Here is a 13,952-nt window from a genome sequence, read left to right as displayed (position 1 = left end):
TATCGTACGCTATCGCCTTTGCGTACGCAAGGAATAGGGTTTACGGTTTTGCGCACGCCGATAAAAGAAAGAGAGCTTCGCGCAGTGCGCAGAACCACCAATATTAGTGAGCTTTAGTATATCGTACGCTGTCGCCTTTGCGTGCGTAATTAATAGCGTGGTGGTTCTGCGCAATGCGCAAAGCTCTGTTCATGGCTTGAGCGTCAGAGAAAAAAACACCAACGCTATCCGTTACGTACGCAAAGGCGATAGCGTACGATGAACTAAATCCCTGTTTTATTAGCAACGTCCAAGTCGCGCATTTCCCTGCCTTTACTACTGTGAGCAGCGACTTGCTAAAGTTACGCGTTTTCGCCCAACCGCTCCTCCCTAAATGCACACAGAAGCCCTGTTCCAGACTACGTAACAACGTGTTTGGTACTAGAAGAAAGGTAGTGCCGTGCGAAATAGATGCGTCGATTTGGAGAAAAGTAGTGAGGCGCAGAAAACAAACAGAATATCTCCCAAATGGACAGATTGTGACTTTTTAACCACGCGTTCACAAAAACTTGAACCTCAAGAAGCAAGCAGGCAACGCACCACAACAACGACATTACGCGACCGGAGGGGGGGGGGGGATAATAGGTCCAAAACTATAAGTTATGTATGTACTAAGTAGGTACTATGTACTAAAACTATTAATAATTTGTGTATTAACGTGTGGTACGTTTCCTAGACAGTAGGCTGCCATATATGCAGGCGCTTTGTTTTATTATTTACAGGTTTTTATAAAAGGTATGAGAGCGGCATACAACGGCATCTACTACGAGGGTACGCAATTGGTGCGAGAGGGAAAGGCGAATGAGTTCCCCGAAGGCGAATCCCATTCCCGCTGAATGAGTTACAGCTGCTGGGCGAATGCCACTCGCGTGTATTCCCATTTGGTTTCATTGTATGACACGGAACGAATTACAACAACTTCTTTATTTTTGACGTTGGAGAGTGGGGAGTTTCTACGGAACGAATGTCATTCAGTGCGAACGCCATTTTCTGGGAATTACATTCAATTTGCCGTGTGACAGGGCTATTAATCTACTGCAGTTACATTTGCCACTTCGCTGCCCAGATTTGCTAATGATGATGAACGCCGTTTGTCTGTCTGTCTGTCTGTCTGTCTGTCTGTTTGTTTGTTTGTTTGTTTGTTTGTTTGTTTGTTTGTTTGTTTGTTTGTTTGTTTGTTTGTTTGTTTGTTTGTTTGTTTGTTTGTTTGTTTGTTTGTTTGTTTGTTTGTTTGTTTGTTTGTTTGTTTGTTTGTTAGGAACAAAGAGGAGAAATTGAACTCGTCTCCGTTGTTCGTTCGTTCGTTCGTTCGTTCGTTCTTTTGTTCGTTTGTTTGTTAGGAACAAAGAGGAGAAATTGAACTCGTCTCCCGACTTGTTCTGCTACCCCTAACATAAATTCTCACCCCCCCACTCCGCACCCCCCAAAAAGGTCATAGGCTCCTGAGGTCCTCGGTGTTGGTTTGCGCTCATTTCAATAGCAATATTCAGCGATGGATGTTTCAAAGCACATGCTCGTATCAGGGCTTTTAAATGGTCTGGCTTCGCTTTTAAATGGCTTTCAACGAGGATTGTCTTCCATTCTGCTGTTTCGCTTTCGCCCAAAAGCCACTAATTAAAGAGTCAATTAATTAATTCGTCATCTAGTAGTGACATACACTCTCCGAGAGCATGTCCGCCAGGCCGTACAATTCAAACGCGAAAAAGGCATATATGCGGCTCTCACAGGTTTTTTTTTTTATATATAAAAACAAATAGAAAGTTTACGTTTATTTTATTTTATTTTTTTGCGTTATGTTTACGAAAAATTACGTTCCATTTAGAAATTCACGTTGAAAGAGAGGGCATCGCGTCGTTTGTTGACTAGGCACAAGAAACACAACACACGCAACACAACAAACACAACACACACACAAGAAACAGACGGTACTCTATTCGCTTCCCGTTCTCCATGGGCTCTCGGCTACATCGGAACTCAAGCTGCTGAGAACACTCGCCAGAACCCTGCGTACACTACTGGGCCTACCTCGAGCAGCTTCAGACAGTTGCACATTGGTGGAAGGAAATGAACCACCTGTACAAGCCCTGAGGGTGCAAGAGACACTGCACCATTACCTGCGCCTGCTGACTCGGCATGAAAAACATCCACTAATCCGGAAGCTTAGTGACAGGTGTCACTCTAAGTTTCACTCGCTCGTCGCCGAACACGTCCACCAGCTACCCACAAACTTTCAACCGCCTCCACCCCCAATGGTTGCACCATGGATATTACGGGACCCAGCTGAATCCCTGACTGTGCCTGAATGTCCAAGTAAACATATCGTCAATGCGGGTGTCATTAAACAGCGAGTCCTGGAGGTGATGGCAGAGCTCCACAGCGGCCACTGTCATGTCTACACGGACGGGTCATGTACATCGGATTCTTCTTTGTGGTACCTGAGAGAGGCGTTGAAAGGCGTTATCGCCTATCACACATGTCTTCGTCTGCTGCTGCGGAGATTCGCGCCATTACCCAAGCTCTTCGATACATTAAGACAGCAAATTGCAATCGTTGGGTCGTGTACTGCGACAGCAAAGTCGCTCTATCTGCGCGACGCAGCCCCGACCCATTCTCATCGTGCGCTTCGGTGGTGTACGACGCCCTTCTTGTTCACGACGCTGTTGTCCAGGACGGCCACGAGGTTACGTTCCAGTGGGTACCCAGTCACTGCGGTATCCCTGGCAATGAAAAGGCTGACTGCCTCGCTACAGAGGCACACAGTATGCGCCGATGTCGTGCTATTCCATTCACAGCGCACGACGCCCGCTGATTACTACACAGCGTCACGTACGACGTTTCTCGTCGACTGTGGTTTACAGACAGTAGCTGTAACCTGAATGTTCTGCGACAGGTGGACCCCAACCTAATATTTTTCATGTCTGACGGAGTACCCCGAGCTGCCGAGACTCTTATTCACCGTCTTCGAGCTGGCGTCCCGTTCTGCCGTTCTCTGCTGCACAGGATGGGTCTGGTTGAGTCTCCGTTGTGCCCCGAGTGTGATGTGGTGGAAGACAGCGGTCATGTCTTGCTGGAGTGCCGGCACTTCAGATCAGAGAGACAGTCACTGCTTGCCGGCATTTTACGCATGACGAATCGCCCAGTGGAGCTGACTCATTTATTGGGTCTTTGGGATACTCCGCGAAATCAACGGAAGGCAATCCGTCTGCTGGTAGCCTTCTTGAGTGAGACCTGTCTCACTACCGTATTGTGAAGACTAAGTGCGAACTCCATTTTAGTGTGAACTGCAAACACCGTATTTTGTAGATCTGAAGTGTGCGATATTGGTTTCCCGTTCTATTGATTGTGTGCCTGTGAGTATGTGAGGGATTCCGCTGTGATTTGTTTTGATTGCTGTATTTTGATTTACAGTGTACATAGCTATACAGCTCTTGCAATGGAGCAGGTAGCACCCATGGTGGGTTGCTGAAAGCTCCATGGTTTACTTTATTCTACTCATTTGCTAACTAACTAACTAACTTCACTTCACGTTCGACATACATGGCGTATTCAATTTTCAGTTTTCTGCGGTTCACTGAGTTCAGTTTCAGTTCAAGAATTCAGTTTCGAAGAAGAGTTCAGTTGCTCCGGGATGCAGAGCCGTAGCGACGGGGGGGGGGGGGAGAGGGGCAGCCGCCCCGGGGTCCGAACAGCAGGCCCTGGCAGGTTGGTTGGATAGGATGAAAGCTGGAACGAAGAAAATTTGAATTTACGGTCTCGGCAGTGCAAATAAGCGTTGTCCTTTCTTTGTTTACAGGGCTTCTGCCGGCAATGGGTGACGGGGGGGGGGGAGCGCTTCAGATTTACTCTGCCGTGGGCGCAAACTTGCCTCACTACGGCTCTGCCGGGATGGGATGGGAAAGGACAGGTATGCGCGCCGCAAATGAAGCGGCAATATCGTAGAGCGTTTTCCGAGTTGGTGATATCGAAGCATTAACCTACGAGCAATACAGAACATAGTAGATCGTGATTCGGAGGAATCTTGGAGCGGCTACGTGGCTGCATAACACAGCCTGGATAATCTGAGAAATGAAAATGGACTCAGATTGTAGCACCGTGCACTTTCCGGGTCGCGCTTTGCACCCGCAGGGGGCATTCCATTACGGATGCAAACCCGTCTGACGACGCCAGGAGTAGCTACGCAATTGACCAATACATATAGTGGGGCAATATTTGCTCTCTCGATGGAATTCACGAAGAGCGTCGTAAAATGTGGACGCCAGCGGTCACAAGTCTAGTCCATTACGCTGTTTCAGGAGACTGGAAGGTGTTCATGGCAACGGTTCGGAAAACATGATGATACGTCAATCGTACTACTTCCTTCAACTCACTGACATCATTAGCTGAGTTTACGTGAAGGCGACACATGTCGACTGAACTGAATAAGTCGATCTATCGTCTGCATAAACCGGTCTATATCGACTCAAAAGAGAAGTCGACAGTCGCTCGACTTGGATAGTTCAGATGACAAATGTCGATTAGACTCCGCCATGTAAACCGCGTCAGTGGATTTATTCAGGCACTACCCATGGCCATAGGTGACTGCTGGATGCTTTGGCGGTGAATTGCGGCGAAATTCAAATATGGCTTGGCTACGGGGATATTTCATTCACAGCGTCAGCCGCTTCCAGCCAACAACGATGTGTGTGGAACGACGAAAGCTCAGAATTTATGCTTTGCGTAATTTCGGGGTTTGATAAAGCAGCAAGAGAAGAAACACGGCTTTGTCCATAGTTTCCGAAGTTCGTGGTTTGCAGCGGATGGCGGCCACGGCGGCGGCGAATGCATACTTGTTGCGAGATTTCCACCGGAGTACGTCCAACAGAATACAAGTGACGGCTGTCTGATCCGCAACTTTCAGCGAGTAAAGAGGGCGCTTCGCATTTCTCAAAATGGCGGCGGAGAGGTGATCGCGGAGTTGTTGTGTTTTATCCGTATGTGTAGTTATTTCGCTGGGTCGAGTTCAGTCGTGAGGTCATGGCTTGACATAAAACCTGAAGAGAAGAGGCAGAGAGCTTCATTCAACTGCTATTTTCGCTCACGTATGTGATAACGATTCGACCCGATCAGAATATGTTCAGCGAAGAGAGGCGTAGGTGTGCAGTGGAAGCAGCAGTCTCCAAAGCAGCCCATGTAATCTACTGCGCGCCGTATCGCGTGAAAATGGCAACAGTATATTTATCAGCCTGATTCTTCAGACCAGCAATCTCAAAAGTCCGCCGGAAAACATTAGTGTCACTGTGGACAACACGCCAGTTGTTGAGGTAAGCCGGCGTATCTTAACGTTCTCTGCAGTGAGGCAGATTAACAAGTAACAATTTTATTGTGCCGCAGGTGTTCATGCACATGCAGAGCGTGAAGAAGGCGTACGCACATTATTGCTGGGTTATTGTTGATACACAAGTAAGTAGTTCTTGTGGTCCCTGCCTGACCTAAACATAAAGTCACAGACCACTTTTATGCTTTCTTATATTCCAAAGACTACCTTCGTCCTTGCCCATTGTCTTCCCTAATTGCATGATGTGATGCAACCTGGATTGCTTAGAGATGCTTTAAACTATATTTTTTCTTACAGGATAGGCATCAACAATGTTGTCGTCGTTGGACTCTCCTCTACGGATGTGGAGCAACAGTGGGGAAAAATGTCCAAGACTAATATTATTAAACCGGCAAAGGGAATACTTTTGTGCAATGTCAACCAGGCTCCGGCTGTTCAACTCGACAACAGGCAACTTGAAGACATTCAACATGATTTCATCAAAGCATCCCCGTGCTGCGCTCTATATAGCTTTGCGCAAGAAAAGATGCTTTAATCCAACCATGCGTCAGCTAACCTGAGGACCACCCACACGATCGATATACTGACAGCGCAAATAGTGAAGTCTTAATCAATAACACTCCACCCCGTCGCGACAATAATTGCGACTCCATGTGACGGGGCAGTGCATCCAATCTTGGCCGAGATATCCTTGCGGATAAAACTGCGCTGGCTGCCGCCATCGAGCAGAACTCGCACCAGGCGTCGTTGGCCATTCTCGCCCTGTACCCATACCTTTGCTGTTTGCAAAAGAATTTCCCGTTCAGGCTGCACTTTGGGAGCATGTGGGGCAGAGGACATGGTCGTGACGATGTCCTGAACCACTGCCGCGCTCGACGACGGAGCAGGAGATGTCGTAACGATGTCTGGAGTAACAGCGACATTGGACGACGAAGCTGAAAGGCCCTCCAGACACAACTGTGTGAGATGCCGCCTATTGCAATTTTGGCAACGAAGTCTGTAGCAGACGCGACAATCCTTCGACAAATGTGACCGCTTGCCACACAGAAAGCAACGTCCTTCCCGACGCAATAGGCTCCTCTTGTCCGCTGCGCTCAGTGGGGCTGTACAAGCTTCTAGCGAATGCTCCTTAGACTTGCAGAGTACACACACCGCTGCCGTCGCGCTGGCTGCTAAAGAAGCAGCAGAAGGGTAAAGGGGTGTCTTGCGGCGATCAGCAGTATCCTCCTTAGACGAAGCTGTCGGCCTGCGGACCCGTTCTCGAAACTCAATTTCTTTTTCAAGGAAATCCAAAAGTGATGACAGATCATCGGCCGTCGACGTGGCTGCCGAGGCGGTTGCAGAGTCGGTTCTGTTCACACGGTAGTATTCCAACTCAAGTGGTGAAGGTATCTTCCGAAGAATTGTCCGGAAAATGGTAATCGAATATTGGCTTCGTGATACACCCAGACTCTGAAGATTCCGAATTCGAACCGTACCGGCTTCATGGAACTTTCTCAAACTTCTGATATCATCAATAGACTTCACAGGAGGCAAGTCGAACAAAGAATCCAAGTGGTCGCTCACCAAAAGCTCAGTCTTGCCAAACCGTGCATTGAGGATATCGACGGCCGTAACGTAGTTCTCGTCTTGAGTGATAGCCCCTCTATCGCTCGAGCAGCGGGTCCGGTGACGAGTGAGATCAAATATTTGAACTTGTTGACGTTAGAAAGTCTGGGGTTCTCATGAATACTGACACGAAACTGATCCCAGAAACCTTGCCACTGAGACAGCTCACCAGAAAAGGAGTCAATCCGCAACTTCGGCAATTTGACGCCGTCTGCAGGAGGGCCCACGCCTTGAGATGTAGCAGACGAAGGCTGTGGAGCACCGCCGACCTGCGCGGATGCCAGTCTCGTGACACCGAGAGCGGTGTTCAGAGCTTCACGGACTTGAACCGAGATAGTGATAATAGATTCCGAGTACTGATCGCAGGCCTCGCATTCTGCTTCCAAAGATGCTTCGTCGATAAGGGCCTGGATCTCTTGGTTGAGCTGAGTCAAGGTTGATGCTTTTGTTTCGAGAAACGTAAGCTTCGCAGTAAGCTGAGCAGGATCGTGGGGCGATGTAGCTATGAGGGTCTTCAAATCGTTGATGATACGCGTCACAGTCGCTCGGCTGGAAGCTCGCATCTTCTTCAGTCGTTCCAAGTTATCCATGACAACCTATGGCAGTCAGTAATCCTTGCACAAAATCGCCTCCCGGGTTTCGGCACCAGATGTGGAATAAAGCCAAGGAGCCACAGAGGTGACAGAAGAGATGTCCGTTTAATGCAACAAACTGAAGTGGAATGAAAACCCTCGCTCAAGCGCGATCACGAGGATGGTGCGTAGTGACGTCATTGTGTCATCTTCCTCAACAAACATATTATCTGACTTCGTATCTAGTGTTGTAAACAGTTTTCTATCAAGTAGCATTTTACGACATTGGTCATTTTAAAATTTATAAATGCTCACTACAAGATGCAGCAACCTCTGTCTGTTATGTTTATGAGAGTAACGTTGGCATTCCCCCAGAACCCATTGCAATCTGTAATGCAAAAGGAACAACAACAATAACAAATAAATCATGACTATGACCTGGGGTGATTCACCGCTGGAGAGCAGTACACGCCAAAGGAACGTTCCTTCTCGATATCAAGTCACAATATCGTTTTTTTTTATTCAAAGGTTGAAGCGCGGCTTATAGTTGTTAAAAAGGATAACCAATACATTACTGAAGTGACCAGAAGGTTATGCTATGTGTACTTCTCTCACACTTCCCTCACGTGTCATCATTTCATGTGTCACAGCTACTGTGTGAATATAATACCGAAAAACATTTTTTAGCTCTTATACAAACATTGTTTGTGTTTGAGGTGTGAGAATTACCAGTGCAATATTTTAGATTATTTATTCAGTTCACCAGTGTACCAGGGCTTCATATAGTTATTATGAGAAGTGCAATATTTTGTTGTAGCCTGCTTTGCAAATAAATTTGGAATATTTTGGCAGCTCTGTATATTGCGCAAAAAGAAAAACTCTGTGGCTTCTTGTGACTGATGAAGAAAGCATAAAAACTGTTTCGCAATGTTTATTTGTATTTTTGTTTTGTTTTTGTTAGAGCACTATCTACACATATGCACCCGAACATGTCTTACGAACGCCAGCAGGAGTGCTAAATGACACGCAGACGATAGACGAGAGAAGTACAAAGAGTAAGAGTAAGTAAGAGTAAAGAGAAGTACTTTGTAGAAGTACAAAGAGCAAGAGAATGGATTTATTTGCAAATAAGCTATAGTTTTTGCACTACGTGAGTACGGCGAATGTCTTCATTTTAGCTCCTGACGAGCGCAAAAAAGCTTCCGCTGCAACATAGACCGTCTACTTAAACTTTTAATAACTTAGCTGTAAATAAACAACCCATTCTCTTACAATTTGTACCTTGTGCTGATCGATTCACGTGTGAACGAGTGTAAACTGACTCTTCTAACAACAGCGTGGTTGACGCATTGTGGAACACAACACATTTTCCTGCTTTTAACCGGCAGTTATTATTATTTTTTTTTTTCGTTGTCCGGCTTCTTTTTTTCCTCTTTTCTCGTTAGGCTACCGCTATCTACAACAACAACTATCTGGCTGGCGTAGAGCCGTGGACGTAAGTTACGATCGCCTCGAATGCAAGCTTGAGGCGAGAGTCACCGCTGAGCTAACACCAACCTCGCCCGCGTGGCGGCGACACCGTAGCTGAAAGTTGCGGATAATGAAAAGAATAGCGTGCCGAAAGGCTGCAAAAGTGTGTCGGAAGTAAAAGTATTCACGCGATGACAAAGTTGTGTGCAACGTATCTACATTTCAAGTTTACAATTAATAGATGAGGGTGGCGCTTCACTCGAGGATCAGTCGACTGAGTCCACGTAAACTGTGGCCAGTTGACCCTAACGATCAGTCGACATCTGTCCATGTAAACGCAGATATCGATGATCTCGCATTTGACGGCATCCTGTCGTAACGTACCATCTTCGTACAGTCTTTCTGATCGACTAAAAATCCCTAGTATCGTAGTTGATACGGTGACAAGGCCAGCTCCTAATCAAAGTGAACACTTGCAGATAAAAGAAAAGTGAGGCAATGAACCTCTCCTTTTTATTTATTTTGTTCAACATCTACATCAACATCAAAAGTGAGGCACAAATACCGCACCCTTTAACCGCGCGTTTTCAGCAGCACCCCGACCCGACATCAATGTTGCAATAATGGCGCGCACGCTATTTTCTTCCACGTTTTCTTTCTGCCTAATCAATGTGTCGTATTTGGAGCCCTAAATCGGTTCTTCTTGCTCTTCTTTGTCCTCACCGGTCGGCGGCAAGTTCAAAGTGTGTCTACATAGACTTTCTCTGTGCATGTCTCAATAGACGCGGCATTTCTGTGTTAATAGCCGTCACCCCCACACCGCTTTGAGTGAAGTGTGATGCTCCTTTGTTTTGATATTTTGCTGTCCGATGCACGACCAAGGGTAGGCGCCTTTCTGAGCCATGGATGTCGTGATAAAGAGGTCCTGCGAATACGTCTGACGTGCACCGGTTTTCTCTTCTACCTCGGGCATCGAAAGATAAAGAAATAAAGTATAAAAAGCTCGAAGCAGTTCCTAGCATGTCACAAACAGGATATTTCGGCTCCGTTAATCGATTTCCGTGCTGCTGGGCGGTGGCAGCATGCCACGAGGAAACATGCGTGCATTAAACGGAGCGGCGAAGAAACAAAAATAAAGGTTCGTTTGATCGCATTCACGTGTACAGCTCGCATCAGAGTTAAATTGAACGCCATTCTGCCCTGCGGTCCCTGCTGGTGCTTAGAAGAAATAACGGGGGAGGGTGTTTGGATCATCTCACTCCAGTTAGAGGGGTGGCATTTGTTGGCGTTGTTTTCTACTAGGCGCTGCCACAGGGTGACTTCGCAGTCTGGAGCGGCGTTCAAGTTAACTTTGACGCCAGCTGGACGTGTAACGTCTGCTACGAGAGCGTTTCGAAAGCAGTGTGCCCCAGATTAGCGGATGAAACTTCCACATAGGGATATAGAGGAAGGCGTCTGGCAGGAACAGAGAACGTGGTTAAAAAACACTGAGTCACTTAGAAACTCTACTATACGAGTACTAATGAGAAAGTATCCAGGACGGATTCATATTTGAAAAAGTAAAATACTTGCGGACTTAAAGCATAGTCACCATCGAGGTTGTCCCCTTCGGAAACCAGTCCAACCACACACTGTTTCCCAACTCTGTTTCCACGGTTGGAAACATTTTTTGGAAGCCTTCTTCGAAAATAGCAAAAACCGGTCTCGTCATCACATTCGTTTGAATCTCCCGAACACACTGAGATCTTTTTTTCTTTCAACTACATTTTGATTTCTCCGCAATTTTTGAGCAACCGGGACTGACTTCCCTCTCTGACTTATTTACGTAGTCTTTTTCTTTTTTTCAAAAATATAAGTACAGTTGAAATGGAAAGGTTGCAGGACGCTCAGGAGATTCAAATCAATGTAACGAGACGTCAGAGTGCGGCCGACAAGCATACTCACGGAACTTAACCCTAACTTTCGAGCGTAATTGTAGCGAACGATACAGCATCACATCCGGAAGGCACACGAAAAGAAAGAGGGAAAGTGCAGCGCCATGATAGAGCAGTGTCGAGGGATCCCATTTTACAAATAGTACCAGGCATAAAAAGAATGTGGCAAACTGTAATAGCACTTGAGGTAAACAAAGTAGTCAGAGCACTGGCGCAGCGAGAACGACCACCACCTAGCTTCCGCAGATGGGCCGGTAAACAGTGCAAACGGAACGATTCCCCTCGAAACACAGTGCAGTAACTGCCTTCTATTTATGGGCATGATGGCACCGAACGGAACGGTTCAAAGGGAACGAGATTGTCGAGGACAGCAGAGTTTTGCGCTATACTTGAAGCCACAGCTGCAATCTTCTACGGAAAGGTACAAGATTTTACACGGGGTGCTTGCTTTTCTTTTCTTGTTTTGCAACAGATTCGTTTTTAAAAAGCTACATGGGAGCAGCTTGGGTGCCGCTTTTAAAGTTGAGTGGGTCAGGTGGACACGTTATGCTACTACTACATGACTAGTCACCTAAATAACTCTTTATATAATTAGAGCCTTTCAAGCAAAAGTGAGATAGCGGAGCGGGAGACGAGGCGGTCCTCGTTGAAAGCCATCCTGAAACGAGCAGGTACGTTGAAATCTATCCATCGCCGACTTTTGCTATGCAAAACTGAGACGAAACCGCGCGCGTCAGGAGCGCATGACCTTCGCCGTCGGAGGCTTATCTCGGCAGCGAAGTGGTTGATCTGGCCAGCAGATCAGCACCTACTCCAATCATCTCTGATGATTCGTGGCTTTGCGTCGCGAGACAACTATGATCACTACACCCCGGATTCCTAGGCAAATGCCTATTTTTTCGTGTGGTTCTAATAGTGCCTTTTCAATACAGGAGCACGAACTAGGTGCTGGGGAACCTCTGTATCGATTTGATAGTACCTATATATGCCTATTCTTGCGTTAATGCCTATTTTGGCGTAGATGTCTAAAACTTCGATTGAACATCGAAAAACGCCTATAATGGCCCTAAAGCGGTGGCAAAACTCCGTTGTCCATGCGAGATTGACATCGATCACGTCGCACGTCCTTTTAAAACCATTGATCGCTTGAGATAAGCGAGTATCTCAAAGGTAAGCGGCGTAGCCAGACAAATGTTTCGGGAGGGATTCTACGGGGACTTTACGTGGGAGAGGAGGATTTGCCCTCGTTTCCCTCTCTAAAATGCACTACCAAAAGTACGATTTCGGGGGGTTGAACTCCCTAACGCCAGTGTCAAAGGTGCTAGAATGTAAGCTGATAACTGAAAATCGGTTTCACGGTGCAGTCGCTTAGTCGTTGTTTCTCTTCCTTCCAACGTTGTGTTGTTTCCTGGGTCCTTATTATAAAATATAGGCACGTTTCGTAACGCTTTTGTCGCCATATAGAACTCGAAGCGCTATTGCCTGTTTAGACCTAGAAGAGTCCCCGAAACTTTTTTAATTTCTTCTCGTCTTTTTTGTTGTACAACGAACTTGACACAGGTAAAATGCTGAGGAGTGTGCGTGACGTTTGAAGGTAGGTACAGGTCCGGTGGAATACCTACAGTTTGGCAACCTGAGGAAGCTGCCCTCCTCGCGGGTACACACTAAGAATATTTACGCCCATTTAGGTGTTGAAGGGGTGTATTTTGCAATTTACACCCTAGAACCAAACGCAGAACACCTATCCTGGTGCAAAGATGGTGTACTGTACAGTTTACACCCCACAGTCAAAATAGCAACACCCATCTTGGTGTAAAAATGGTGTACCGGCTGAGACAAAAGTTTGGGAAACGCACGAGCGGCGTCAACCCTCTGCGGAGCGACATCACCCTCCCTTACCCTTTAGAGCGCATTTAGATCTCCTGGCCACTATGTCGTATCACCTTACCATGACCTACTACTATTCGTCATGCACCTTACTGCGTAGAGTCCCCGGAGACTCCTTCGCAGGAGCCGGATGAGCTACAGTGAGGAGCCGAGTTTCACCACCTCACGCTTCACGCTGTGAAGTAAGTCAGACAGGTTTTCGTAGAGGAAAAGTTGAAGAACGAGTTCTTGCTCGTTTTTGCAGAAAATTCATCGATTTCACTGAGTTTCGAAATCGATGTACCGCTATGTAAAGCCGCCAGGTTACAGTCCCAGCAGAACTGGCGGCGGCGGCGGAGGCGCAGAAGAGGGTGGCGCGCCAGGCGAAAACAGCGTGGCGCGTATAGCTCTACTCGAGGGCAGTCAGGGCCATAGGTACACGTGCGAAAGTGACACCGCGTCCAGTGTGACCGGACTTGATACCACATATTTGCCTGCTATTGCGAGCCTTTGTGGCAATGCCTAAAACGAAATCTAGAAGGCGAAGCTTGAAACGTTCGAGGACTAAGAAATTTGCGCGTTAGACTAAAGCCTCCGATGCTCGAAGCCCATCTCGCATATCGCCGGTATGCTGCCACGACAAGCCCTTCTGAGAAGTGACTAGGAACCGCTGGCAACGGCTAGAAGCCTTGTGACCGTAGTAGGAAGGATAAGTGTTACATTTTGTGCAGCAAAAATATTAGAAAAGCAGTCGCGACTTCCATTTACGGGATTGTTGTTGCGGATGGAACCGATTTATTCACTTTGTTTTTGCACTTTCAGAGTTACAGGTGAAAAAGATCAACAGTTTATAGTGCCTATAATGCCATTCTTAGTGCCTAAACCAGGATTTTTAGCGCCTTTTATAGGCGCCTAAAACAAGGTTTTTTCGTGCCTAGAAATCCGGGCTCCAATGGTCTCTATCACTCCAAATCACTTAGCTCTCTGCCGTAGAATGAGCGCTATCCTGCATGGGCTCCTGATCCACGCCGTTTCGGATTTTTTCTTTCTTTTTTCCTTTTTTCATAGCAAATTTGGCCATGGATATTTCAACGTATGTGCTGGTCGGCGTGACCGCGTATAACTCAACTGCAAAAACGGCATCCATGC

At 46.9% G+C, this 13,952-nt stretch overlaps 1 protein-coding gene across 1 annotated transcript; it reads right to left on the bottom strand.

Annotated features, from left to right (window-relative positions):
* Positions 1-5,959: 5,959 nt before the first annotated feature.
* Positions 5,960-7,551, bottom strand: LOC135384755 (uncharacterized). The gene is made up of 2 exons (XM_064613944.1): positions 7,131-7,551; positions 5,960-7,047 (listed from the first exon to the last, which is right to left on the bottom strand). The coding sequence occupies exons 1-2, from the start codon at positions 7,549-7,551 to the stop codon at positions 5,960-5,962; spliced, it is 1,509 nt and encodes a 502-aa protein (XP_064470014.1).
* Between the last annotated feature and the right edge of the window lie 6,401 nt (positions 7,552-13,952).

This window comes from Ornithodoros turicata, chromosome 2 (genome assembly GCF_037126465.1).
Source record: "Ornithodoros turicata isolate Travis chromosome 2, ASM3712646v1, whole genome shotgun sequence".
In the NCBI taxonomy this organism is placed as follows: domain Eukaryota; kingdom Metazoa; phylum Arthropoda; class Arachnida; order Ixodida; family Argasidae; genus Ornithodoros; species Ornithodoros turicata.
This window is presented reverse-complemented; position numbering and strand designations above follow the sequence as displayed.